This window comes from Scyliorhinus canicula, chromosome 4, assembly GCF_902713615.1.
Source record: "Scyliorhinus canicula chromosome 4, sScyCan1.1, whole genome shotgun sequence".
Lineage (NCBI taxonomy): Eukaryota > Metazoa > Chordata > Chondrichthyes > Carcharhiniformes > Scyliorhinidae > Scyliorhinus > Scyliorhinus canicula.
The window spans coordinates 102,759,816-102,787,356 of NC_052149.1; the positions used below are offsets into that span (position 1 = coordinate 102,759,816).

A 27,541-nucleotide genomic window follows, 5' to 3' on the forward strand; every position below is an offset into this window, starting at 1 on the left:
TCTGAGCACCTTGGTGCTTCCAGCCTGGCACCTTGGCACTGTCACCCTTACACTTTGAAGGTGCCCAGGTAGCATTGCCAGGCTTGTAGGGGCACAGCTGGGTGACTGGTTGGCAGTACCAGTGTGCCAGGATGGCACTGCCAAGGGTCAGGGCCTGAGGGGGGCCATGTCCATGAAAGGGGGATGAGGATGGGATGAAGGGTGGGGGGATGAAGGGCAGGTATAGAGGGGCCTGAAAGTGGAGGCTGAAAGGGGAGGGTGGGGAGACCTGAAAAGGAGGCCCTCAGTGACCCCATTGCAGGTTATCCTCACTTGGGAGGATGTGGGGTTATGCCCATCCTTGCGGGGGTGACAATGCCCATGGATGGGGGGTGTGAAGGACCCTCAAGCTCACTTAGAGGTGGAGCACCCTTTCAAAATGGCGCCCCAATCTCTGAGGAGCCAGACTCGCCAGTGGGTTCTGCTCCCCATCGCTGAAAACATTTCTAAGTGTGGGCTTGACCGGGGAGAAACTCCTGCAGACCTCAAAAAATGATTATTGGGTGAATACCGGTGTGGATCTGACCCAAAAAGTTGGCTGGTGTTGGCAGGGTGCGGGATTGACATTACATTCGTTACTGATTATTGTTTATTGTTGGGTGTAAATTTGGGAGAAAATGTGAAAAAGGAGGAGAATAAAAAATATTTATTTAAAAAAAGATTCTGAAAGGGTTTGACAGGGTAGGCACCAGGAGAGTGTTTCTGCTCTTCTCTGGTCATATGAACTCAAAAGGTTAACTGTTTCTATCTCCACAGATGCTGCCAGACCTGCTGTGTTTATCCAGCATTTTCTCTTTTTATTTCACTCTTATGCTTAAGTAGGGTGCTCTTTCGAAGGGTCGGTGCAGACCCAATGCAGGCCTCCTTCTGCACTGTAAATCTTCGATGATGCCTTTTGCTCTTTCTCTATTAATCCTCGGCTAGATTCTGCAGCCCCCAGCCACATGTTTCTTGACGGCACGCTCTCGCTGGTGGTGGGATTCTCTACTCCTGCTGCTTGTCAATGGGATTTCCCATTGAATCCACCCAACGCTGCCGGGAAACCCGAGGGTAAGGGTACGCTGCCGGCGGGAACAGAGAATCCCAATGGCCGGAGAATTCCAGTCCTCTTCTCCAATTGATTTTTCATCCTCCCTTTGTATATTTATTGGAGCTTCCTGTTGCTTCTCAGTGCTTTATGGTGTGATTGATCTCAGCCTCAATACCACACTGGGTTACCTGCGTGAACCCATTGACTTGTTTCCTCCTTCCTTCCCTTTGGAGATGAGTTCTATGGCGAAAATAAATCATCGTACAACCAGAACAGTGAGAAAAATAAATAATATCAGTAGATTCACTGTGAGGCAAAGGTCTTGCATTCAAAGAACCAATAAAAATGTCAAGATATCTAGCTTTAGTGTCAGTACCAGCAGATTAATCCAGCACTGGAAATCTAGAATTTATTTCTTCCCTTTGCAGGGCAAGTGGGCCGATTCTTTAGATGAATGCAATCAGTATATCCTGCACAATCACTTGATAACTCCAATTCAGAAAGAACACAGGCCATTTGAAAGTAAACCACATTCAGGATTTATTTCACCGCCGCATTATGTACTTGCATAACTTCAATGATGTCACTTCGGAAATGGTCTTGTCAATTATCCATTGACATAGAGTAAATCTTTTGTTATTCAACATTCGTTACCTTAAAATTATGCTCGTGATGAGAACTAAGATTAGTACAATAATAATTGTTAGACAACATATTAAAGTGATGACATAATAATGATGACATAAGCCTCCTGTTGACCACAAAGTGAGCCAAGAGCTTTTATATTGAGCGAATCCTTCGTACAATGTCAATACCCTTCCTAAAGGCCTAACCCGCTCTTTGACTGTCAACCTAAACTGTTGAACTTTATCCGTATGTAATTCATCCGTTTCAGGATTTGACAGGTGCAAAGCATCTTCTTGAGACAATCTGTCTACATGGTCAATGCCAGAAAAGCCTTGGGAGATCTTTGTTGTAATGGTGTGACAGAATGGACACCTCGGTGCTTGTGGAGGTAAACTTGAATCTTTAGAATTCACTGTTACCTAAAATAAAATATTTTCATCCTCACACCACAGAAAATATTTACTTCAAATAAAAGCTGTACTTCTATGCAAACTCATAGGAGATTTTTAAGAGGTTCCTTCAAAGGTTCATACCCAATATGTAGCATCACGTATATCTTTGTTCTTGCTATCTCCATGAGACTTCATACCTGAGTAAATTAAGAACAATTTCTCGTTGATATGGAGCTTACCACCTTCTCTATAGGAGGAAGTTCATTAACAGCTTTATCTTGTAAATTTAAAGAATAGATAAAAGAACTTACTACAACCAAAAGAGTACGAGAATACAACATCAATGTGGGTTTTGCATCTCAGACATATCCTTGTGCTTGACAACAATTCCTTTAAAAATCTACAGAAATAAACCCTCTGGGTGGAATTTAGTGCAACCTGCCAAAGAGTGTTTTGCGGTGACAAAGGCCATAGATTCAGGTAGGGATGGACAAGTAGGAATATCAACAGTAGAAACTAATACTGGGAAGGCAATGGGGTGGTGATCCCACATCGATGTAGTGGGAAGCCAATTTAGATGGTTAAGAAGGCTCATTCATTAGCAAGCCGCTGAATGGTATTACATGTACAATTTGGGATCAAGCAAGTGACGAGTGGGAATTGTGAGCCATCAGATCCCTGACAAGTGCGGGGTTCGACAGGGCCAAGGCAGTGTTATCGATGGTAGGTCAGGTTTGGGGTGCTTTACCTGGTGAAATTGTGGGTGACGTATGAAGGCCGGGAGTATTATATTGAAACCCCAGAGGAGGGCAATGACTTTATTAAAGAGCATAAACTGGGGGAGAACCGAACTTTGATGGGAGATGGAGGAATTGGCACAGCAGAGTTGGGAGGACAGAGGTTGTGGGGGTAGGAGGATGGGGGGCTTTTCTTTCATCTCGGGTGAAGAATTTCATTGGGATGACTATTTATTAAGGGGTAATATGTTTGCAAGTGGGCAAATGCCTCCCCCACCCCCACCACCACCGCCTGTGGTGATGATTAATTTTCGGAGGAGGTGACCTGTGGTTTTGGATGTGAGGGGGAGGGGGAGGTCCACAACAAGCTGCTTGCATAGCCCAAGGAAGAAAGGGGTGGGGGGAGGGGTAGATAAGAGGAGCCTTCGGGAAGGAGCTGCCACATGAAGTGAGGTGGAGGAGATGGCCGCGGGGGTTGGCCAAGGGATGATGGGGAGGGAAGGGGGAGGAAGGTCATCACAGAACATCAAGGAATTTACAATGCATAAGGAGACCATTCGGCCCATTGAGTATGCATCAGCCCTCGGAAAGAACACCCCACTTATCCCCACACTTCCACCCTATCCCCGTAACCCCACCTAACATTTTTGGACACTAAGGGGACTTTAGCACAGCGAATCCACCTAACCCGCACAACTTTAGATTGTGGGAGGAAACCGGAGCACCTGGAGGAAACCCACACAGACACAGGGAGAACATGCAGACTCCACACAGACAGTGACCCAAGCCAGGAATGGAACCTAGGACCCTGGGGCTGTGATGCGACAGTGCTAACCAATGTGCTACCGTGCCGCCCAGGGTGCGATGTGACAGTGTTGGAGGGGAAGCATGGTCATGGGTGGAGAAGGGGGCAATCTTTGATGGGCCCGGTTTAGGGTGAAATTAAAAAGGATGGAATCAGTAGGGTAGTATATTGGACAGTAGAGGGGAATGGAGGTGCAAGCCCCAAGTAAGGTTCATAACATGGAACGCGCGGGGACTGAACGGCCAATGAAGAGATGTCGGGTCTTTGCGCACCTCAGAAGTTTGAAGGCGGGGATGGTCTTTCTGCAGGAGACACACCTCCGGGTGAGGGATCAGCTTAGGTGAGAAAGGAATTGGTGAATCAGGTATTTCACTCGGGGTTTGACTCAAAGTCACGGGGTGGGGTGGGGGGTGGAGGGGGGGCCATTCCGTTGAGTAAAATGACAGGGTTTGTAAGTGCCAAGGAACCGGTTGGGAGATACGTGATAGTGAGTGGGGTGTTAGAGGCGACGCAGGTGGTGCTGGTGAACGTATATGCACCAAATTGGGACAATGTGGGGTTAAGGGGGCAGCTGGGAATGATGGCCACACATCAGTTGATTATGCGAGGGGACTTTAATTGTGTGCTGGAGCCGAGGGTGGACAGGTCGAGCCACAGGTCAATGTGAAGGCTGCAGATGGTGAAGGAGCTGGGAGGATTTATGGAGAGGATGGGTATGGTGGACCCATGGAGATTTAAAAACCTAGAGTGGGAGGGAGTACTCCTTCTTGCATGTATACTAGTTATATTCCAGTATTGCTTTTTTTGTGGTGAGCTGTGAGGTGTTGGTGGGTGTGGTGGGGACAGAGTACGCGGGATTGTAATCTCGGAACACGCGCCGCACTGGCTGGAGGTTCGACTTAGTTCGGCGTGGGAGAAGATGCCGGGATGGAGGTTAGACTCGGGGTTGTTAGCTGACAGGGGATTCAGTGATAAGGTGCGATCAGTGATTAAGGAATATGTGGAGTTGATCCAAAATGGGGAGATATCGGCGGCCATATTTTGGGAGACATTGAAGGCAGTGGTTCGGGGGCGGGAGATTATCTCGTTCAATGCGCACGGAGACAGGAAACGGAGAGAGGAGTATGGACAATTATTGGGCGAGATAGTCAAGGTGGACAGGGAGTATTTGAGGGGCCCACTGTGGAGGGATTGGCAAAAAGAACGAAGGTACAGATGCAGTTCGATAGGTTGTCGACAGAAGGGCTGTGGGACAGCTACGGAGGGCAAGGGGGGTGCAATACGAATATGGAGAGAAGCCGAGCCACATGCCAGTTCACCAGCTTCAGAGGCAAGCAGCATCCAGAGAAATCTTGAGGGTACGGACAGGGAAGGAGAAGGTAGTGTCGGAGCCGGGGAGGATAAATGAGGCATTCAGGGAATATTATGAGGAATTGTACAGGGCTGATCCGGGGGGGGAGGGGGGGGAGAGGCGATATGGGGTGGTGTCTGGACCGGCTGGAATTCCCACGGTTGGATGTGGAGAGGAGGTAGGCACTAGAGGAGCCTCTAAGGCCAAGAGAGGTGATGGAAAGCATACAGGAATGAGATCAGGGCTGGACGGTTACCCGGCATAATTTTATAAGGAGTTTGCTGCTGTGCTGGCATTACACTTGCTGGGGCAGTTAGCAAGGCGCTGGAGAAGGGGGACTGCTGGAGACAATGACACAGGCGGCGATCGCGCTAATACCAAAGAAGGGAAAGGACCCGTTAGAGTGTGGGTCATACGGATCCTTATCACTGTTGAATGCAAATGTGAAAGTGTTGGCTAAGTTAGTGGTGGGGAGGATGGAAAGATATGTTCCAGGGGTGGTTGTAGATGATCAAACAGGCTTCTTGAAAGTCAGGCAACTCTTGAGTAATATAAGGCGACTATTGAATCTGATCATGACCCTGTTGAGAGGGCCGGCACCAGAGGTCGTGTGTCTATGGACGCGGAGAAGATTTTGATCGGGTAGATTGTCGGTACCTCTTTGAGGTCATGGGAAGGTTTGGGTTTGGGCCAAAGTTTGTGGCATGGGTGGTCTGCTGTATGTGGCCCTGGTGGTGAATATATGGACCAATGAGATGAGCTCACGGAGTTTCGGGTTGCATAGGGGAACGAGGCAGCGGTGTCCGCTATCGCCATTGCTGTTTGTACTCACGATAGAGCCCTTGACGATGGCCCTTAGGGGGTCAACAGAGTGGCAGGGGATTATGAAGGGGAGTAGGGAGCACCGGGTGTTGCTGTACACGGACGACCTGCTGTTATATGTGCCAGACTCTCTGGAGAGTATGGGGAGGATTATGGGCTTATTGGAGAGGTTCGGGGTTTTCTTGGGTGATAAGTTGAATATGTAAAAAAGTGGGGTGTTCCCGGTGAACAAGGCAGGTTGGGGAGCTAATTTAGTGGGGTTGCCATTTAGGGTAGCCAGGGATAGGTTTAGGTATCTGGGGATCCAGGGGACAGGGGAGTGGACGACATTGCACAAGTGGAACTTAACAAAGTTGGTGAAGGAGATAAAGGAGGACTTTAGGGGGTGGAATACATTGCACCTGATGCTGGAGGGGTGTGTCCAAGTGCTGAAAATGAATGTCCTGCCGAAGCTCCTAATTGTATTCCAGACGCTCCCGATTTTTATTCTGAAGGCCTTTTTCCGGAAGTTGGGCTCAGTTATTTCTGAGTTCATACGGGTGGGGAAGGTGCCAAGGGGTGAAGAGGGCCCTGCTACAGAGGCAGAGGCAGCAGGGGGTGGGGGTTGGCATTACTAAATGTACTGGACTCCTATTGGGCAGTGAATGTGGAGAAAGTGAGGCGGTGATGGGACGGAGAGCAGTCGGAATGGGTTAGGATGGAGGAAGAGTCTTGCAGGGGGTCCAGCCTGAGGGCCATGGTGGTGGTGGCGCTCCCGCTTGCACCGAGGAGGTATACGGAGATCCTGGTTGTGCAGACCATGATTAGGGTATGGAATCAGTTGAGGACACACTTTAGGATAGAGGGGATGTCGGTGCAAACGCCGGGGGAGACGGATGATATGTACAGGAGGTGGAGAGAGGTGGGGTTGGTGAGGGCGAGGGATTTATATTTGGAGGAGAGGTTCACGAGTCTGGAGGACCTGTGGGAGAGGGTAGAGCTCCCAAAGGCAAGTGAATGTAGGTATTTACAAGTGAGGGACTTCACACGGAAGGTGTTGAAAGGGTTCCCCAGGGTGCTGAAGTATACCCTATTGGAACGCTTGCTGCTTCCAGATGTGGAAGAGGGGGTAGGAACAGGGACATATCGGGTGGCTGGGGGAGCAGTGGAGATAGCAGGTGGTAAGGATTTAGGAGAAATGGGAGGTGGAGCTGGGGGGAAATGGATTGGGGAGTGTGGAGTGAGGCGCAGTGCAGGGTAAATTCGACCACTTTGTGTACGAGAATAAGTTTAATACAGTTTAAGGTGGTCCACAGTGTGCACATGTTTCAGGTGAGGACGAGTGGGTTCTTCCAGTGGGTGGCAAGCGAGTGTGAGAAGTGTGGGTGAGGACCAGCGAACCACACGCATATGTTCTGGGGGTGTGAGAAGCTAGAGAGATACTGGGCGGGAGCGTCTGGGACAGTAGCAAAGATTGTGGGGGTAGAGGTCGGGCCAGACCCTATGGTGCCGATTTCCGGGGTATCGGAAATGCCAGAGCCGATGCAGGGGAGGAAGGCCGATGTCGTGGCCTTCGCCTCTCTGATTGTTCCTTCCCACTCACTTGGGAATCCTGCTGACTTCCGGGACTCCCATCTCTTGAACAAAATTCCGCCCTCTGTTCAGGAATATAACGTGCAGAAGTTAAACATTTGCATTGGATAAGTATCAACATTTCCTTGAGTTTGGGGTTTTTACATGACCATCCAGTATTTCTGCTGGCAATTTAATTTATATTGTTTAATGGCTGACCTTTGCGTTGTGAAAGCAATTATGCCTACAAGCAATACTTACATTTCAATGTTGCAAAAACAAACCATTTTTAATGTTGTGAAATGTTTTACAGTATTTTCAGGTCTTTGCAAGAGAATACATTTATGTATTATGTCAAAAGCTAATGATACAACTGTATATTATTTGAAGGTCAATTGACTATAAACAAGGGGCTATTGTCGCCAAGGAAGGTGTTTTGGCACAGCGGGTATTATCCCTGACCATAATCCAAAAGCCAGGATTTGATGGCAACGGAAGGTGCCGTGAGGTGTTCATGACATGGCCAAACAGATTGATAATCAATCTGTTAATCCTTCCAATTTGCTAGTCGCAGGCAATAAGAGTGGGAAAGTCTCTGGTTCAGCCATGTTGGATGTGGATGGCATCCTTGTAAATTCTAGGAGTTATCTGAACTTAAATTCGAATCATGTTCATTTGGGACTTTAACCATTTTGGAAACAAGAGACAATTTGGTGAAGTAACTCAGGAAAAATTTAGTAAGTTGTAGGTACCTATTAAAGACAGGACGGAACTTGACTAGTGTAGAAGATTAGTTCGGCCTTGGGCATAGGTTGACACTCGATCTCTGTTTTCTCTCCGTAACGTCTCCTCTTAGCCTTCTTCTCTCCAAGGGGAACAGTCCCAACCTCTCCAATTTATCCTCAAAACTGAAGTTTCTCATCCTTGGAAACATTCTTGTAAACCTCTTCTGCAATCTCTCCAATGTGTTCATATCCTTCCTATATTATGGCGTCCAGAACTGTACTTGTTGTGCCTGGGCTTTTCCACTTCCAGGAACAAACTGTGTTTTGTATTTTTATAATTTTTGTTGGATAAACGTACTGCCAAAATGCTTAAATAATTAGATTTCTGCAATCTGTAACGAGTCATCTAAAATGCACTTCAATATTAATCAAGGCAAGAACATTTTGTAGTCATTGATCACTGTGCAACAATGCAGTTCTCTGCTGACCTTTTGTTTTTACCGTTCTGCCAGGAGATCTAGGAATGGTTGCCATCTCCTGAAAAACCCCTGCACTGACCCCCTTAGGGCAAATTTCACCCTCTCCAATTTAATAAACCCCGCCATATCGTTGACCCAGGCCTCCACGCTTGGGGGCCTCGCATCCTTCCACTGAAGAAGAATCCTCCGCCGGGCTACTAGGGACACAAAGGCCAGAACACCGGCCTCTTTCGCCTCCTGCACTCCCGGCTCCACTGCAACCCCAAATATTGCGAGTCCCCAGCCTGGATTGACCCTGGATCCTACCACCCTCGATACCGTCCTTGCTACACCCTTCCAAAATTCCCCGAGCGCTGGGCATGCCCAGAACATGTGGACATGGTTTGCTGGGCTCCCTGAGCACCTAATACACCTGTCCTCAGTCCCAAAAAACCGGCTCATCCTTGTCCCGGTCATATGAGCCCTATGCAGTACCTTAAACTGTATGAGGCTAAGCCTCGCACACGAAGAGGAGGAGTTCACCCTTTCTAGGGCATCTGCCCACGTCCCCTCCTCAATCTCCTCACCCAGCTCCTCCTCTCATTTATCTTTCAGCTCCTCCACCGAGGCCTCGTCTACCTCCTGCATCACCTGGTACGCTTCCGAGACCCTCCCCTCTCCAACCCATACCCCCGAGAGCACCCTGTCCTAAACCCACGCGGCGGCAGCTGAGGGAACCCCGCCACCTGCCGCCTGACAAACGCCCTTACTTGCATGTACCTAAAGGTGTTCCCCGGGGGAAGCCCAAACATCCTCTCTGTGGTGGTATGATTAGCATAGCTGCCTGCCATTGGTGCAGAACACCAGCTTACCATTGGCCCTGGTCGGTCATGTGCCTCTCGACCAGTTGGTTGAGACCAGTCATGTGACGGCTCCCCGATTGGTCGAGAGGCTGAGTTAACCCCGCCTCCAGGGCGGGGTATAAATACCCAGTACTCCCGGCGGTCGTCCTTCTACTGTAATCGACCGCAGGGCTAACATCTAGTAGATTAAAGCCATACTTTTGTTCAGCAACTCATCTCGCATTCAATTGATGGTACATCAGTTTAATCTATGGAAATTTGAAGATGGAGCTCCGGATCAAGCCCGAATGCCTCCGCATCAGCCCGAAAACTCCGAACACATCGGCAATCTTCAAGCATTGGCTGGCGTGTTTCGATAGCTACCTGGCAACCGCAAGCAGCCCCCCCCACCATGGCACAGAAACTCCATATTCTCCATTCCAGCTTGGACATGGCGGCCTACGCGATGATAGAGGAAGAAAAGGAATATGACGTGGCCATGGATAAGCTAAAAGGACAATTTCTTAAGCCGGTAAAACGAGTGTACACCCGACATCTGCTGGCTACCAGACAACAGTTCCCCGGTGAGTCCTTAGATGATTTTTACTGGGCCCTCGCTATCCTGGGGAGGAATTGCGCCTGCCTCCAAGTTTCAGCCACTGAGCACATGGAACTTTTAATCAGAGATGCTTACGTGGCTGGGATGCAGTCCGCCGCTATCCTCCAGCGGATGCTGGAAAAAGACGACCTCAGCCTAACTGAGGCACGGACTCTCTCCACCTCACTGGAGGTCGGCGACTTAAACGCCCGCGCCTATGTCCCCAGCCGCTCTGCAGCGCCCTGGGCCTCCTGGCACGCTTCCCCACCGCCATCCGCCGCTCCCGCCCCCCCTCAGGCCTGCGCCGTGGGACGCCCCGACAAGTCCGCGGGGCCCCGCTGCTATTTCTGTGGGTTCGCCAAACACCCCCGCCCACGCTGCCTGGCCCGTTCCGCCCTTTGTAAGTGTTGCGGGAAGAAGGGCCACTTTTCGTTGGTCTGCCAGTCCAAATCGGTCGCTGCTGTACCGCGCAGCGACCGGGGATCTCCTCCTCCGGGCCCTTCCGGGCCCTTCCAGCGCACCGCGCAAATCTCTCCCCTCCCCCCCCGCCCCCGGGCCCCTGCGCCCGGCCTGTGCACCTCTCTGCCCCCGCTCTCAGCCGCTCCGATCGGCCCGCCGGCACCGCTAACCCCGCCCACAGCAACCTGCGGGCGCCGCCATCCTGGGTCCCGGACGCCACATGCGGGTCCTGGGCGCCACCACCTTGGGGCCCCGACTCCACGTGCGGGTCCTGGGAGCCGCCATCTTGGGGCCCCGACCCCATGTGCGGGTCCTGGGCGCCGCCATCTTGGGGCCCCGACTCCACGTGCGGGTCCTGGGCGCCGCCATCCTGGACTGGCACACAAGGTCCTGCCAGCACCTACTCGGCCGACGATGACTATGGATCTTCACCACGGCTCGCAGCCATTCAGCTCGACCAGTCACGTCCACGCACGCTCGCCAAGACGACGACGCAGATCCACCTCAACGGGCACGAGACGGACTGCCTGCTGGACTCCGGGAGCACGGAAAGCTTCATACACCCTGACACGGTAAGACGCTGCGCGCTCCCTGTCCACCCTGTAAAACACAAAATCGGGTTAGCCTCAGGTTCGCACTCCGTCCGCATCACCGGCTGCTGCATTGCGGACCTCACAGTCCAGGGGAAGGTTTTAAAAAATTATAAACTCCTTATCCTCCCTGACCTTTGCGCACCGGCACTCCTAGGACTGGACTTCCAGTGCAACCTGCAGAGCTTGACCTTCCAATTCGGCGGCCCTATACCCCCCCTCACTGTCTGCAGTCTCGCGTCCCTCAAAGTGGACCCCCCCTCCTTGTTTGCTAATCTCACCCCCGATTGCAAACCCGTCCCGACACGGAGCAGACGGTACAGCGCCCAGGACCGGACCTTGATCAGGTCCGAGGTCCATAGGTTGCTGAAGGAGGGGGTCATCGAGGCCAGCAACAGTCCCTGGCGAGCCCAAGTGCTGGTGGTCCGGACTGGGGAGAAAAACCGGATGGACATCGACTACAGCCAGACCATCAACCGGTTTACGCAACTGGACGCGTATCCTCTCCCCCGTATTTCCGCCATGGTAAACGAGATTGCGAAATACAAAGTCTTCTCCACGGTGGACCTCAAGTCCGCTTATCACCAGCTCCCCATCCGCGCGAGTGACCGCACATACACCACGTTTGAGGCAGATGGGCGCCTCTACCACTTCCTCAGGGTTCCATTCGGTGTCACAAATGGGGTCTCGGTCTTCCAACGGGAGATGGACCGAATGGTCGACAAATACGGATTACGGGCTACCTTCTCGTATCTCGATAATGTCACCATCTGCGGCCAAGACCAGCAGGACCATGACATCAACCTTCAAAAATTCCTCCGAACCTCGAAACTCCTTAATTTAACTTACAATAAGGATAAGTGCATGTTTAGCACCGACCGTCTACCCATCCTCGGCTACGTAGTGCGTAACGGAGTGATAGGCCCCGACCCCAAACGCATGCGCCCCCTGATGGATCTCCCTCTCCCCAATACCCTCAAATCCCTCAAATGCTGCCTGGGTTTCTTCGCTTACTACGCCCAATGGGTTCCCAATTACGCCGACAAGGCCCGTCCCCTCATTAAGTCCACGACCTTCCCGCCGTCGACAGAGGCCTGCCAGGCCTTTAGCCGCATCAAAGCGGACATCGCAAAGGCCACGATGTGCGCCATCGATGAGTCCCTCCCCTTCCAGGTCGAGAGCGACGCATCAGAAGTAGCTCTGGCGGTCACCCCTGAACCAAGCGGGCAGACCCGTGGCCTTATCTCCAGAACCCTGCAGGCTTCCGAACTCCGCCACGCCTCAGTGGAAAAGGAAGCCCAAGCCATAGTCGAAGCTGTGCGACACTGGAGGCACTATTTGGCCGGCAGGAAGTTTACCCTCCTCACAGACCAACGGTCAGTAGCCTTCATGTTCGATAATGCACAGAGGGGCAAGATTAAGAACGATAAGATCTTGCGGTGGCGGATCGAGTTGTCCACGTACAACTACGATATCTTGTATCGTCCTGGGAAGCTCAATGAGCCTCCGGATGCCCTGTCCCGCGGTACCTTCGTCAGCGCGCAGATAGACCGCCTCCGCTCCCTCCACGCGGACCTCTGCCATCCAGGGGTGACCCGTTTCTATCATTTCATAAAGACCCGCAACCTGCCCTACTCCATCGAGGAAGTCAGGTCAGTAACCCATGACTGCCACATCTGCGCAGAGTGCAAACCGCACTTCTACCGCCCCGAGCGCGTGCATCTGATCAAAGCATCCCGCCCCATTGCATGAGTGACGAGCTGCGTCAATTCCTGCTCAGCAGGGGCATTGCCTCTAGCAGGACAACCAGCTATAACCCCCGGGGTAACGGACAGGTCGAGCGGGAGAATGGTACCATCTGGAAGACCATACTACTGGCCCTCCGGTCCAGAGATCTCCCTATTTCCCGATGGCAAGAGGTTATCCCCGATGCCCTACATTCTATCCGCTCCCTCCTCTGTACCACAACAAATCAAACACCTCATGAACGTCTTCTTGTTTTAACCCAGGAAGTCGTCCTCCGGATCCCCTCTCCCGCCGTGGCTGGCCGCCCCCGGACCCATCTTGCTCCGGAAGCATGTGCGGGTGCACAAGTCCGACCCGTTGGTGGAACAAGTCCAGTTACTCCACGCTAACCCGCAGTATGCGTACGTGGAGTACCCCGACGGTCGGCAGGACACGGTCTCCCTCCGGGACCTGGCACCCGCCGGCATGCAGCCTTCCCCCCCTTCACCACTGACCCCCCCCTGCCTCTTTTCCCCCAGCGCTCCACCCAGGCCACCCATTCCCCATCCATGGCGTCTCCACCACCAGCCCGGGGTACGGAGACAGTTCAAGGATCATCGCTCCCGGAGTCCAGGACATCAGCTGAACCACCACCATCAGCTTAACCAGCATCACCAACTCCCCTGCGGCGGTCTGCCAGGACGTCATGGGCAACAAAAAGGCTGATCGAATCCATTTAACTTCGACACCACTATGGACCTTGTATGGACACTATGTACTGTTGCTAAATGTCTGGGCCAGTGGGAAGCCAAGGATGAATTTTTTTTCTCTCCTAACTACTCATACCAACAGTTCTCTCCCCCCCCCCCCAGCTCTCGTTGACCCCCCCCCCCCCCCCCCCCACCACCCCCGGCTTCTTTCTCCGCAAGGGGTGAATGTGGTGGTATGATTAGCATAGCCGCCTGCCATTGGTGCAGAACACCGGCTTACCATTGGCCCTGGCTGGTCATGTGCCTCTCGACCGGTTGGTTGAGACCAGTCATGTGACGGCTCCCCGATTGGCCGAGAGGCTGAGTTAACCCTGGGCGGGGTATAAACACCCAGTACTCCCGGCGGTCGTCCTTCTACTGTAATCGACCGCAGGGCTAACATCTAATTGATTAAAGCCATACTTTTGTTCAGCAACTCGTCTCGCGTTCAATTGATAGTACATCACTCTCCAGCTCACCCAGGTTCGCAAACTTCCCGTCTATGAACAGGTCCCCCAGCCTCCTGACACCTGCCCTGTGCCAACTCAGGAACCCGCCATCAATTCTCCCCGGAACAAACCGATGATTCCCCCGTATTGGGGACCCCATCGAGACCCCCACCTCCCCCCTGTGCCACCTCCATTTCCCCCAAATCTTGAGGGTAGCTGCCACCACCGGGCTCGTGGTATACCTCGTCGGAGGGAGCGGCAGCGGCGCCATTGCCAGTGCTTCCAGGCTCGTGCCCACACAGGATGCCGTCTCCATCCTCTTCCATGCTGCCCCCTCCCCGTCCATTACCCACTTACGCACCATTGCTGCGTTGGCAGCCCAATAATACCCACAAAGGTTGGGCAATGCCAGCCCCCCCCCCCCCCCCCCCATCCCTGCCCCGCTCCAAGAAAATCCGTCTCACCTTGGAGTTCCGTATGCCCACACAAACCCCGTAATGCTCCTGTTAACCTGCCTATAAAAGGCCTTCGGGATAAGGATGGGGAGGCACTGGAACAGGAACAGAAACCTCGGGAGCACCGTCATCTTGACTGACTGCACCCTACCTGCCAGAGACAGCGGCAGCATGTCCCACCTCTTAAACTCCTCCTCCATTTGCTCCACCAGCCTTGTGAGGCTAAGCTTATGCAAGGCCCCCCCCAGCTCGCTCCTGGCCAGCTGAACCCCCAAGTACCTGAAGATCCTCTCCGCCCTTTTCAGTGGGAGCCTCCCAATCCCCCCCTCCTGGTCCCCCGGGTGTACCACAAACAGCTCGCTTTTCCCAAAGTTAAGCTTATACCCTGAGAAATAACAATGCAGTTCTGATAACTAAAATATTCAACTGAATTGGAAACAAATGTAAATCAATTATTTGTTCATGATGCTGAGAATGATACACTTATCACAGCCATTTATTGCAGTAGAACATAGAACAGTACAGCACAGAACAGGCCCTTCGGCCCTCGATGTTGTGCCGAACAATGATCACCCTACTTAAACCCACGTAACCCGTATACCCATAACCCAACAATCCCCCCATTAACCTTACACTATGGGCAATTTAGCATGGCCAATCCACCTAACCCGCACATCTTTGGACTGTGGGAGGAAACCGGAGCACCCGGAGGAAACCCACGCACACACGGGGAGGACGTGCAGACTCCGCACAGACAGTGACCCAGCCGGGAATCGAACCTGGGACCCTGGAGCTGTGAAGCATTGATGCTAACCACCATGCTACCGTGAGGCCCAATATCAAGTACCGTGAGTACATATCAAAAAAGATAAGGACTACTTCTGTATTGACAAAATGGTGTGAAAATGGGGGAAGTATGAGCTTCTAGTGATATAAATAAAGAACTTGTATTTATTTAGCACCATTCAAAAGCATGGGAGCATGGGGTGGCCCAAAGCATTTATAGCAGCAGTTCCTAACTATTGGTCGTGACCCCAATAAGGTACGCAGAAACAGTGATTGGGTTTGTGTGTTATCCCCTCCACTGGGACTGTGCCGGGCACTGAGCCTCAGGCAGCATTCGGCCCTGCCCTTGACTTACTCATCTCTCGGTCTCAGGCTTTTTCCTTCTTCTCAAGACTGTTTACAAATATCATCGGCAGGGATGCAACGTCACACTAGCTTGGGCTCAGGTTTGGCCCTTGGCTCGGGTTGTTATAGGTGCCATGCCCTCCCCACCAACAGTGACAGACCTGAGTATGTGGGGGTGAAATAGGGCCTGGTTGGAATGTGTGTGTGGGGCAGAAGAGAGAGTGATTCATTACTGTGTGGACGGGGGTGTGAGGGGTGAGTGGGGCTGATTACATTGTGTGTGGGTAAGAGGACCCTATTCAAGCCCTCGTATCTACCCAATCCCCGTAACCCAGTAACCCCCACTTAACCTTTTTTTTTGGACACTACGGGCAATTTAGCATGGCCAATCCACCTAACCTGCACATCTTTGGACTGTGGGAAGAAACCGGAGCACCCGGAGGAAACCCACGCAGACATGGGGAGAACGTGCAGACTCCGCACAGACAGTGACCCAGCCGGGAATGAAAGCTGGGACCCTGGAGCTGTGGAGCAACTGTGCTAACCACTATGCTACCGTGCTGCCCGATCCAGGCTCAATTCTGGCCTCGGGTGACTGTCTGTGTGGAGTTTGCAATTTCTCCCCGTCTCTGCGTGGGTTTCCTCCGGTTGCTCAGGTTTCCTCCCACAGTCCAAAGATGTGCAGGTCAGGTAGATTGGCCATGCTAAGTTGCCCCTTACTGTCCAAAAGGTTAGGTCGGGTTACTGGATTACGGAGGTAGGGTGGTCTTATGTAGGGTGCTCGTTCCAAGGGCCAGTACAGACTCGATGGGCTGACTGTAATGCAGGTGATAGAGTGCGGCTGTGGGATTCAGAGGGGGGTGTCAGCAGCCCTCCAGCACCCTCATAGCCGATTGGAGGAGTCCCAGAGGCTACAGGCACCAGGAAATGGCACCGAGGCCAACACTGCTAGGATGGCGACCACAGTGGAGAGTCTAGTTCATGACGTCAGCAGCTTGAGTGGCTCAGTCAGTGACGGCCATGGCAGAGTGCCTCAACAGCATGTCCCAGGCACTGGGGGACGTGTCGCAGTCCTAGGTAGAATTTGATGAGGCAATGAGGCACTGCGCAGCATGTCCCATTCTCAGGTGGGCATCGCCAAGGCACTGCGGAGGATATCCCGATCACTGGGGGAATGTGTCCCAGTCACTGAGGGGCATCGCCGAGGATGTCGACACCATGTTGCGGACATTGGGCAGTCACCAGGGCTGGCAGAGCCAGATGGCACAGGGACAGCTGGGGCTCAATCCTGCTGCCCCTCCTCCCCGGGGTGCACCCCAGGGACCTATAGGCACTGACTGGGAAGAGGGGGCGCTGGGTGGCACCCTGGAGGCATCCTGCAGAGTGGCGACGGCGGCCGGCAGTTCCCCCGAGTTCCACCCCCCCCTGACAATGGCGCGTCTCGCTGTCAGCACCCGGTACAATGCGGCAGGACGGGGCATGCTGCCGGCAAGTGTGCCAGGTTCCTCTGGCCACAGAGCCCCGAGGGGACGCCCACCAGCGACATCAATGTTTATGGGCACACAGAGGCTGCCTCCACCTCTGATGTGCATCCTAGGACACATATAGACATAGTGATAGAGCACAGAAGGCTAGGATCACTGAGAGGGCTCTGGGGATGGGGAGAAGGTATGGGGGATGCAGGGGGTAAATGGGGTGTCAGTGAGATAGGGGTAAGGGGGGTTTCTGGCAGAAACGTGGGGGGGTCTGGGAGGGGTGGGGTGAGGGGTGCGGCATCATTAAAGTCTGTTGGCCTCAATCAGTATGATGCCTCTGGCACTTTGTTCAGCAATGAGGGCCGAGCACCAATCCCATGCCCCATCTCCCCGGTCATGGGGGTCCTGGACACCTTCCGGGGGGGGGGGGGGGGGGTACTGCAGGGTGATCGAGGCATCGGAACCGCATTTTGGGGAGTCCAATGCACTGCTCAATGACAGACCGACTAGCCGCATAGGCCTCATTGTACCAGGTCTCCACATCGGCCACCGGTCTCTGTACTGGCATCATTGCCAGGTCCCCACGGGTACCCTTATCCCCCAAGAGCCAACCGGTAATCCTGGGGTGGCCCTCGAAGAGTCCGGGGATGTCCGGCCCCGGAATGTAGCTGTCGTGCACAATACCTGGGGAGCATGCACACACGTGCATGATCTTCATGTGGTGCTCACACACGAGTGGGATGTTCAGGGAGTGGAACTCCTTCCTATTGATGTTGGGCACTCCCAGACGGCCCAGAGAGCGCAAGGCAACATTCGTGTCATCCACGACGCCCTGGACCTGGAGCACTCCTGCGATGACGGAGAATCCTGCTTCTCGGGTATCTGGTTGGGCTTGGTTCTATAGTTCTCTGCCTGTGCAAACAGTGCATCCATGACTTCACTTCTGCAGCTTGTGAGATGCCATACAATACTCCACTCAAGCTCTGGAATGATCCTGAGGCGTAGAAGCTCAGGGCTGCGGTGATCTTCACAGCCATGGGAGCAGGTTCCCTCCTCCTCCACATGGTGCCAAGTCCGCGAGGATATGGCACAGGTGCCGCACCATCTCCTTGTTGAGGCAGAGCCTCCTGCGGCACACGCTGTCCGTCATCTGTTCGAACGACCAGTGACGCCTGTACACCTTGGGCCTTTGCAGGTCTCCCCCTCTGGGTCCCTCCCTGGCCTGATGGTTGGCCAGGACCTCAGGGTGTCCAGCAGGGCCAAGCACTCGGGCCGCGGACTTGAGTCCCTGTCGGCGCTGCTGTCGCCACCTTCTCCAGCATCTGGCCTGCCAGCAGCACCACGAGGGCAGCTGCCACGGAGTCCAAGATATCATCCATTCCGTGTAATATCTGTAAGGAATTGGGAGAGGGTATGAGACTGACAACCAGCGGTGTCCTCCACCCCAGGACCCTCCATTCCCTCACTGCTCCCCTCCACAACGCGCCCTGCCCACCAAGCCCTGGCCATAGCGGGGACCCCTGCTCACTGACCTCACACTCTGCACTCCAGACACCTGCATGTTAGGTTACCTGGTCCAGGCACTGGTCCCATTCCTGGTGCACTGACTCACCCTCTGGCTGTGGTAATGTCTCTGGTGCTGGTGCCCAGCCCCCGGGTGTTTGGATGTTGGTCGCTGTGTCCATTGTGTTTCTTCCCGCATTGTTCAGGCACAGTGTCCAGGTAGCATGGTCTGATTGGGATGCTGGGCAATAACTCGCACATGCAACATTTCACACCTACCCCCAGAGATTCATTTTGGATGTGTGAAGTTCTCACTAAACTACGATTGCCATTTTCCTATTAGCTACAGCGTTCGGCCGCAACACCCACCATTTAAAAATGGCACCCCGATCTCTTCCTGCTCTGGTGAGGGGAGTTCCTTCGTGCAGAAAACGGGACTGTTGGAACCAACAATTCTACGGACAGGTGCTTGTAGGATTAGAATAGCGGTTTTAATATACTCACAACAGAGCAAGCCTATTAGCCATTGAACTTTCGGTGAACTGGCCGGCTGACCATGTGGCACTGATCTTTATACAGCAGCTTCCGGGGGAGGAGTCCTGGGCAGAGCCAAGGGAGAAGCCCCGTACAACTCGAGCATTCCCAGAGTTACTCCCCCTGGAGGACAGGTAGTGCAACTGCACTTACAATATAGATACATGTATATACAGATTATAATCCGGTGTGAATCACATTCACCACATTCACCCCCTGTGAAAAAAATCGAGTCCAGCGGGGGTGGTGGTTCACAGAGTTAGTCTGTCCGGTGGATGAATTGTTCTTTTCGATCTGCGGAGCACCGGGGTTGCAGCCTCTTGCGGTGGCTGGGTGGGTGTTGAGAGCTGGGGTACGATGGCAGACTCCGGGGCGCGTCTCGTCTGAACTTTATACACCTCTAGCTCGACCGGAGACTGGGGGCGCTGGGGGCGGGCTGGTTCTGGCGCGTGGAACCGGTGGGGTGAGCTTGCAGAATTGGGGGCGCGAGGGGGCGGCAGCATAGGGAACGGGGTAAGGAGTTCCTCAGCGGGGGTGGGGGGGGGGGGCTGGATCCAGCGGGTGCCAGGTCCCAAAGGGATACTGTGTCCTGGCGACCGTCCGGGAACTCCACAAATGCGTACTGGGGGTTGGAATGGAGGAGACGCACCTTTTCAACAAGGGGGTCAGATTTGTGCCCCCTGACGTGCTTCCTCAGGAGGACCGGGCCTGGTGTCCTCAGCCACGCCAGAAGTGAGACTCCCGTGGTAGTGCCCCTAGAAAAAATGAAGAGTCGCTCGTGAGGGGTTTGATTTGTAGCTGTACAGAGGAGGGATCTGATTGCGTGGAGTGCGTCTGGGAGGACTTCTTGCCATTGGGAGACTTGGAGTTTTCTAGACCGGATGGTCAGTAGGACGGTCTTCCAGACCGTCGCGTTCTCCTTCTCCACCTGCCCGTTCCCCCTGGGGTTGTAACTGGTAGTCCTGCTCGAGGCGATGCCCTTGTCGAGCAGGTACTGACACAGCTCGTCGCTCATAAAGGACGAACCCCGGTCGCTGTGCACGTAACCAAACAGGGTGAAGACACTATGCAGGGCCCTAATGACTGTGTGGGAGGTCATATCAGGGCATGGAATGGCAAAAGGGAATCGGGAGAACTCGTCGATGATGTTGAGGAAATAAATGTTCTTGTTAGTGGAGGGGAGTGGCCCTTTGAAATCGATCGCAAGGCGTTCAAAGGGCCTAGAAGCCTTGACCAGGTGGGCCCTGTCTGGTCCATAGAAGTGCGGTTCGCACTCTGCACAGATCAGGCAGTCCCTGGTGACCGCTTTTACCTCCTCGTTGGAGAAAGGCAGGTTTCGGGCTCTGATGTAGTGGGCGAGCCGGGTGACCCCTGGATGGCAGAGGTCAACGTGGATGGCTTTCAGACGGCTGATCTGCGCGCTGGCGCATGTCCCGCGGGATAGGGCATCCGAGGGCTCATTGAGCTTCCCCGGTGGATATTTAATATCATAACTATAGGTGGAGAGTTCGATCCTCCACTGAAGGATGTTTTATTTTGCCCCTTTGCGAGTTGTCAAACATAAAGGCAACCGATCGTTGGTCGGTGATGAGGGTGAACCTCCTACCTGCGAGGTAGTGCCTCCAGTGACGAACAGCCTCCACGATGGCTTGTGCTTCCTTCTCGACTGAGGAGTGTCGGAGTTCTGAAGCGGATTGGGTACGGGAGAAAAATGCAACGGGCCTCCCTGCCTGATTCAAAGTGGCTGCTAGAGCTACCTCTGAGGCGTCGCTCTCAACCTGAAAGGGAGTGGATTCATCCACTGCCCGCATGGCTGCTTTGGCGATGTCCTCCTTGATGCAGCTGAAGGCTTGGCATGCCTCAGCAGACAGGGGAAATCGTGTGGCCTTAAAGAGTGGGCGGGCTTTGTCCGCATATTGAGGGACCCACTGGGCGTAGTATGAGAAGAACCCCAAGCACCGTTTGAGGGCCTTGCGGCAATGAGGGAGGGGGAGTTCTAAGAGTGGGCGCATGCGGTCCGGGTCTGGGCCCAGGACTCCGTTCTCCACGACGTAGCCGAGGATGGCCAGTCTGTTTGTGCGGAAAATGCATTTCTCCTTGTTATAAGTGGGATTTAATTTCTGTGCCGTTTGGAGAAAACGGTGGAGATTGGCGTCGTGGTCCTGCTGGTCATAGTCGCAGATGGTAACATTGTCCAGATACGGAAACGTGGCCCGCAGCCCGTACTGGTCTACCATTCGGTCCATTGCTCGTTGGAACACCGAAACCCCGTTAGTGACGCCGACAGGGACCCGGAAGAAATGGAAGAGGCGGCCATCGGCCTCGAACGCCGTGTAGTGGCAGTCCTCCGGGCGGATTGGGAGCTGGTGGTATGCAGACTACAGATCCACCGTGGAAAATAGCCGATATTGGGCGATCTGGTTAACCATGTCTGCAATTCTGGGGAGGGGATACGCGTCTATGAGCGTAAAGCGATTTATGGTCTGGCTATAGTCGGCGACCATGCAAAATTTTTCCCCGGTCTTGACGACCACCACCTGAGCTCTCCAGGGACTATTACTGGCCTCTATGATCCCCTCACTGAGCAGCCGTCGGACCTCCGATCGGATAAAGACCCTATCCTGTAGGCTGTATCGCCTGCTGCGAGTAACTACTGGCTTGCAATCTGGAGTGAGATTGGCGAAGAGCGGAGGGGGGGAGATGCGCAGCGTGGCGAGGCTGCAGATAGTGAGTGGGGGCAGGGGCCCGCCGAAGCTGAGGTTGAGGCTCTTGAGGTTGCACTGGAAATCCAGGCCTAATAAGAGTGGCGCGTAGAGGTCGGGCAGGACATAAAGTTTAAATTTAGAATAACTAGCGCCTCGAATTGTGAGCGTAGCAACGGTGCGTCCTTGGATTTGGACTGAGTGGGAGCCCGAAGCGAGGGCGATAGTTTGGCTCACTGGAAAAATAGAAAGCGAACAGCATCTTACCAGCTCTGGGTGTATAAAGCTCTCGGTGCTCCCGGAGTCAAAGAGGCATGGCGTGCTGTGCCCGTTGATCTGGGCCTCCGCCATCGAACTTCTCAGGTGCTTGGGGCGGGATTGATCCAGGGTGACTGCGCTGAGTTGCGGGTAGTCGGCGGCTCGATCAGCTGTGCTGGAGTGGCCCCCTGATGACTGCCCTCTGAGTTCGTAGTCGTCGACGTGAGTTTCAGAGTTTGAAGGGGATGGATCCCAAGATGGCCGCCCCCATGAGTCGCACATGGCCGGCCGCATGGAGGAGGATTACCAAGATGGCTGCCCCCATGAGTCGCACATGGCCGGCCGCATGGAGGTGGATTGCCAAGATGGCCACCCCCATGAGTCGCACATGTCGGGTGGGGGCGGAGTCGGCATACAGGCTGCAGCATTTCGGGGCCTGCAGGCCTGTGAATTCAGGGAACGAGTGCTTTGAGCCGTGGGAGGGTTAGAGGCTGGGGCTTTCTTCGCCAGACACACTCTGGCATAGTGTCCTTTTCGCCCGCAGCTGCTGCAGGTCGCGTTACGGGCCGGGCAGTGCTGCCGCGGGTGCTGGCTTTGGCCACAGAAATGGCAGGCTGGAGCAGCCGAGTAGCTGGCTGCGGCAGCAGAGTAAGTGGCTGGGGCAGCAGAGTAACTGGCTTTGGCAGTGCGGTAGCTGGGGGGCCGTGCGGCACAGGCTTGGGGGGGACTGTTGGTCGGGGGTCCATGATGAGGTTGCGGGGTCCGCGGGAAACGAGGTGAGGCTGCGGAAGGAAACTTCCATAGTGGTAGCAGCCTCCACAGTAGTGTCTAAGTCCTGGGCCCCCTTTTCTAGCAGACTTTGGCGCACATAGTTTGACATAAGTCCCGCCACGAAAACGTCCCGCACAGCAAGCTCCCTATGTTCAGCCGCAGTAACGGCTTGATAATTACAGTCATTGGAAAGGTTGTTCAATTCCCTTAAAGATTGTTCAATTCCCTTAAAAACTCGGCTAGCGTTTCTGTAGGCCGCTGACGGCGAGTCGTAAACACGTAGCGTGCATAAACGTCGTTAATGGGCCTAACGTACATTTTGTCCAATATTGCCAGCGCTCCAGTGTAAGAACCGGCCGGATTTAGCTGTGTGGAGATTCTGTGGCTTACCCTCGCGTGCAGTAGGCTGAGTTTTTGTTCCTCCGTTGTTCCGGCGGTGCTGGCTTCTGCCAGGTAGGCTTTAAAACATCTCAGCCAGTGGGAAAAAATTTCCTTAGCCTCTGCATCCTGTGGGTCGAGTTCTAGGCGTCCGGGCTTGAGGGCTGCTTCCATGATTTCTTCGACTGTTTCCTGAGTATATTAAATTGGTGGAACCAACAATTCTACGGACACGTGCTTGTAGGATTAGAATAGCGGTTTTAATATACTCACAACAGAGCCAGCCTATTAGCCATTGAACTTTCGGTGAACTGGCCGGCTGACCATGTGGCACTGATCTTTATACAGCAGCTTCCGGGGGAGGAGTCCTGGGCAGAGCCAAGGGAGAAGCCCCGTACAACTCGAGCATTCCCAGAGCTACTCCCCCTGGAGGACAGGTAGTGCAACTGCACTTACAATATAGACACATGTATATACAGATTATAATCCGGTGTGAATCACATTCACCACATGGACTGAGTGCGACCTCGGTGGGGCGTTCCTCATCGAGGCCCAAAATAAAGCCGATTCCTGTTTGATAGAATTAGAAAGCAATGCCAGAGGGGGCAGTGGTTGGGCCATAAAGCTTTAAGACGTAGGAGCAGAAGTAGGCACTTTGGACCATTGTGTCTGCTCCGCCCTTCAATGAGATCATGACAGATCTGATATAATAAATCTCAACTCCACTTTCCCACCTTATCCCCATAATCGCTGATTCCCTTGCTGATTAAAAATCTGTCTATCTGAGCCTGAAACATACTTAAAGACCTAATGTCTATAGCCACAGAGTCATAGAGATCTACAGCACAGAAAATGTCCTTTGGCCCATCACATCTATGTCAGTCAAAAGCAACCACCTAACCATTCTGGTCCCATTTTCAAGAACTTGGCCCACAGCCATGTATGCCTTGGCATTTTAAGTGAACATCTGAATACTTCTTAAATGTTATGAGGGTTCTCTGCCTCCACCACCCTTTCAGACAGCGAGTTCCAAACTCCCACCACCCTCTGGGGAGAAAAAGGTTTTTCCTCACATCCCCTCTAAACCTCCTACCCTTTACCTTAAATCTATGCCCCCTGGTCATTGATCCTTCTACCAAGGGAAAAAGTATATCCTGTCTACTCTATCGATGCCCCTCATAATGTTCTACATCTCAATAATAAATCCCTCCTCAGTCTCCTCTGCTCCAAGGAAAACAACCCCAGTCTATCCAACCTCTGTCCTTAACTAAAACTCTCCAGCCTAGGCAACAACCTGGTAAATCTCCTCTGCACCATTTTCAGTGCTATCGCATCCCTCTATCATGTGGATTCCAGAACTCTACTTGTGGCCCAATCAACATTTTATACAGTTCCAGCATAAACTCCCTGCTCTTAAACTCTATGCCTCAGCTAATAAAGGCAAGTATACCATATGCCTTCGTAATCACTTTATCCATCTGCCCCGTTACATTAAGGGGACGGTGCACATGCACACCAAGGTCCCTCTGATCCTCTGTGCTTCCCAGAGTCTTGCTATTCATCATGTATTCCCTTGTCTTGTTTGTCCTGCCCTCTGCGATGAAGAGTTCAAGATTCATGACCTTCTGAGAGAAACAAATTCCTCCTCACCTTTGACTTAAATGGACGATCCCTTACTCTGGTCCTAGAATCTCGCACAAGGAGAAACAAACTCAGCATCTCCCCTGTCAAGCCCCCTGAAAATCCTCCATGTCTCAATCAGGTCACCTCTCATTCTTCTAGTGATGAAAGGGCAAATATACGCCATTAAACCATGGTTTGATAGCTCAAGGTTGGCCTGTTAATGACTCCATGGGCTGGATTCTCAGATTCTGAGACTAAATACCGGCGCCTGCGTGAGAATGGTGGGGTTTTACAACCGGAAAAATGGTGCAAAACAGCCACCATTGCCCCGTCTGGTGGGGGGGCTAGCAGGCACGCAGCGTAGAGCATCCGGCTCTAACTGCCGATAAGGCCGGAGAATTGCCGGGTCCGTGGCCGCGCTTGCACACAGCGGCAGCCTGCAACATGGAGCCGGCCACACGCGGACCCGGCCTGTCAAATAGTGCCCTCCTTAGGCCAGGCTTGCCACCCCTGGACCGTCCCCCACCAGTGCCCCTAGCCCTTGCCAAATCCCCCCCTGCCCGAGGATCGGCTCTCCCCCGACTGTGGCGGCGCGAGACTCAGTCCGCAGCCGCCACGCCGAGTATCCGACAAACAATAGCGTGAGAGACCCACGCCGTTGGGATCGCGACCCATTGGGGGCGGAGCATCTCAAAAGTGGCACCGGCCCCGATTTTGGTGCCAACGTGGATTCTCCGGCTGATCGCCGAACATGCTTTCGGCGTCAGAAATTGGAGAATCCCGGGGGCAGCACGGTGGCACAGTGGTTAGCAGTGCTGCCTCACAATGCTGAGGACCCGGGTTCGAATCTGGCCTTGGGTCACTGTCCGTGTGGAGTTTGTACATTCTCCCCGTGTCTGCGTGGGTTTCACCCCCACAACATAAAGATGTGCAGAGTAGGTGGATTGGCCAGGCTAAATTGCCCTTAATTGGAAAAAATGAATTGGGTACTCTAAATTTAAAAAAAAGAAATTGGAGAATCCCGCCCAAGACTCTATAATTTCAAACCATGATTGCTGTTTTTATATATTTCTTCCTCTATTATTGAACTACACAGATATGACATTGGTAAACTATTTTGCTAAACTGGCTACTATTAAAATGAAAGTTGAGAATAATTGCGGCAAGTTAACATGCAAATACAGCAAGCAATTGGGAAGGCAAATGTTGGTTAGCCTTTATGACAAGGTGGTTAGATTATAAGAGTAAGGAAGTCTTGCTGCAATTATATAGCGCTTCGCAAGATTACAGTACCATGTATAGCTTGGATCTTCATACTGGGGAATGATATACTTTCCTCACGAAAAATTAATCATGGTGAAGTGAGACTTACAATAATTAACATTTGTGTTAAATCGTGAGGGACACAAGTCAGTAGGTATGCAGTACTGTACCTCTGTGTACTTGATTTTACCAGATACTAGGCCGACATTGTTCATATGCCGGTAATAAAATCAGGTATGTGATTTTGTGTGACTGATTTATAATGTACTGTATTTCATATTTCAGATATGCTGTCTCACTGGAATTTATATTCGCAACTAAATGAATTGCATGTCAAAAGTCCAAGGGCAGGTATTCAGAGAAGGACCCGCACTATTTGAAATCTGTCTCATGCCATTTTCGAAGCTTTCCTGAGCCAGACAGCAGCACAATCCTAGTTTTGCCAGACTCTCAAAATGAGGGCTGTGTGCCTTCTTGCTGGTGTTAATACCTCCACATAATGTGTGAGCCGTCTAAAATGATCTTTATTGTGTGTTTGTTTTGCATAATTATGCTTGCGCCCTTGCCTGCAGCTAGCCGGCCAATGAGAAAGTCACGCCCCAGATACAAAGCTGTCCACACAACTAAATTACCTTCCTTTGATGGATCTGATGCACTGACCGAACGGTTCAAGTGGTCACCCCAGTTGGTGTAGTAATGGAGTGATGGTCGTCCTGTAACATCAAAGACTGGAGCTGTCATCCCATGGCCTGATGCTGGGGCTGATGCATGTTTTCCATTGGGCCATTCACTGGCTGAAATTGGCAACTGGTAACTTTTGCACTGGGTTGACAATGCTGTACTGACTGACACACTAGTTGGGCTGGAAGATGAGTGATGGGATGAAGCTAATGCCAGGTTGCTATGGGAACTAGCTGGCTTATCTCCATTATCCAAAGCCAAAGCTTTTGAGTTTAGGAAATGCAAAGCCCTCTTGCTTAGATCAGCCTCTGTTTCCTGCCGCCTTGCCCCAGCACAGCTCGCTTTGGGTTTGACGCTAGTTAATGGAAATATCTTGGATTGCCACATTCGGATGTTTGGAACCAGAACGATCAAGCTGAGGGTTTGGGATCGTGGAGCTTCCTGTTTGCACCCTCCTTCTCCACTTCCGATTCAGATCAAAATTCAATTTGTGTGAAAGGTTAGAGGAAATGCGGACAGAGTTTGCTTCCTATCTCAGCAGACTGCGGCTGTGAATAGCATCATAAAATGTTAATGAACGCACTCCATTTGGCAGGTAATGAACAGGTACATCTTAAGTTACTAATAAATTAGAAAGCTAACCGCCCTTTTCTCTATCTTGTTAACCTGCCAAACTACGTTCTCAGTTATTATCCTGAATCCCTTCCCTGTACAGCCTGTGTTTCACAATTAAATACAGGTAAAACAAATAACTACCAACCTCATCTGATGAAAGAACCACTGTTGTCTGTTACATAATGAAACGTATCAAATCCCAG

The 27,541-nt window shown here is 52.6% G+C and overlaps 1 protein-coding gene across 4 annotated transcripts; it reads right to left on the bottom strand.

Annotated features, from left to right (window-relative positions):
* Positions 1-27,541, bottom strand: LOC119964859. Of its 4 annotated transcripts, none has more exons than XM_038794928.1 (4): positions 26,675-27,265; positions 7,386-7,439; positions 2,230-2,285; positions 1-1,309 (listed from the first exon to the last, which is right to left on the bottom strand). In XM_038794928.1, the coding sequence occupies exons 1-4, from the start codon at positions 27,108-27,110 to the stop codon at positions 1,238-1,240; spliced, it is 618 nt and encodes a 205-aa protein (XP_038650856.1). In that variant the 5' UTR covers positions 27,111-27,265; the 3' UTR covers positions 1-1,237. The 4 variants fall into 4 exon arrangements, 3 of the variants coding, with proteins under 3 accessions (XP_038650856.1, XP_038650854.1, XP_038650855.1); XM_038794926.1 differs by lacking the exon at positions 1-1,309 and adding an exon at positions 1,321-2,115; XM_038794927.1 differs by lacking the exons at positions 1-1,309; positions 7,386-7,439 and adding an exon at positions 1,321-2,115.

What these genes read in the sequence shown, in the direction of transcription:
- LOC119964859 (XM_038794926.1), bottom strand. Translation starts at nt 27,110, where the DNA reads ATGTGGCAATCCAAGATATTTCCATTAACTAGCGTCAAACCCAAAGCG. An exon ending in GAAGTCAGCAGGATTCCCAA is followed by an intron (nt 2,286 to 7,385) that starts GTGAGTGGGAAG and finishes TAATTTACTCAG; the next exon opens with GTATGAAGTCTCATGGAGAT. An exon ending in TACGTGATGCTACATATTGG is followed by an intron (nt 2,116 to 2,229) that starts GTATGAACCTTT and finishes ATTTTATTTTAG; the next exon opens with GTAACAGTGAATTCTAAAGA.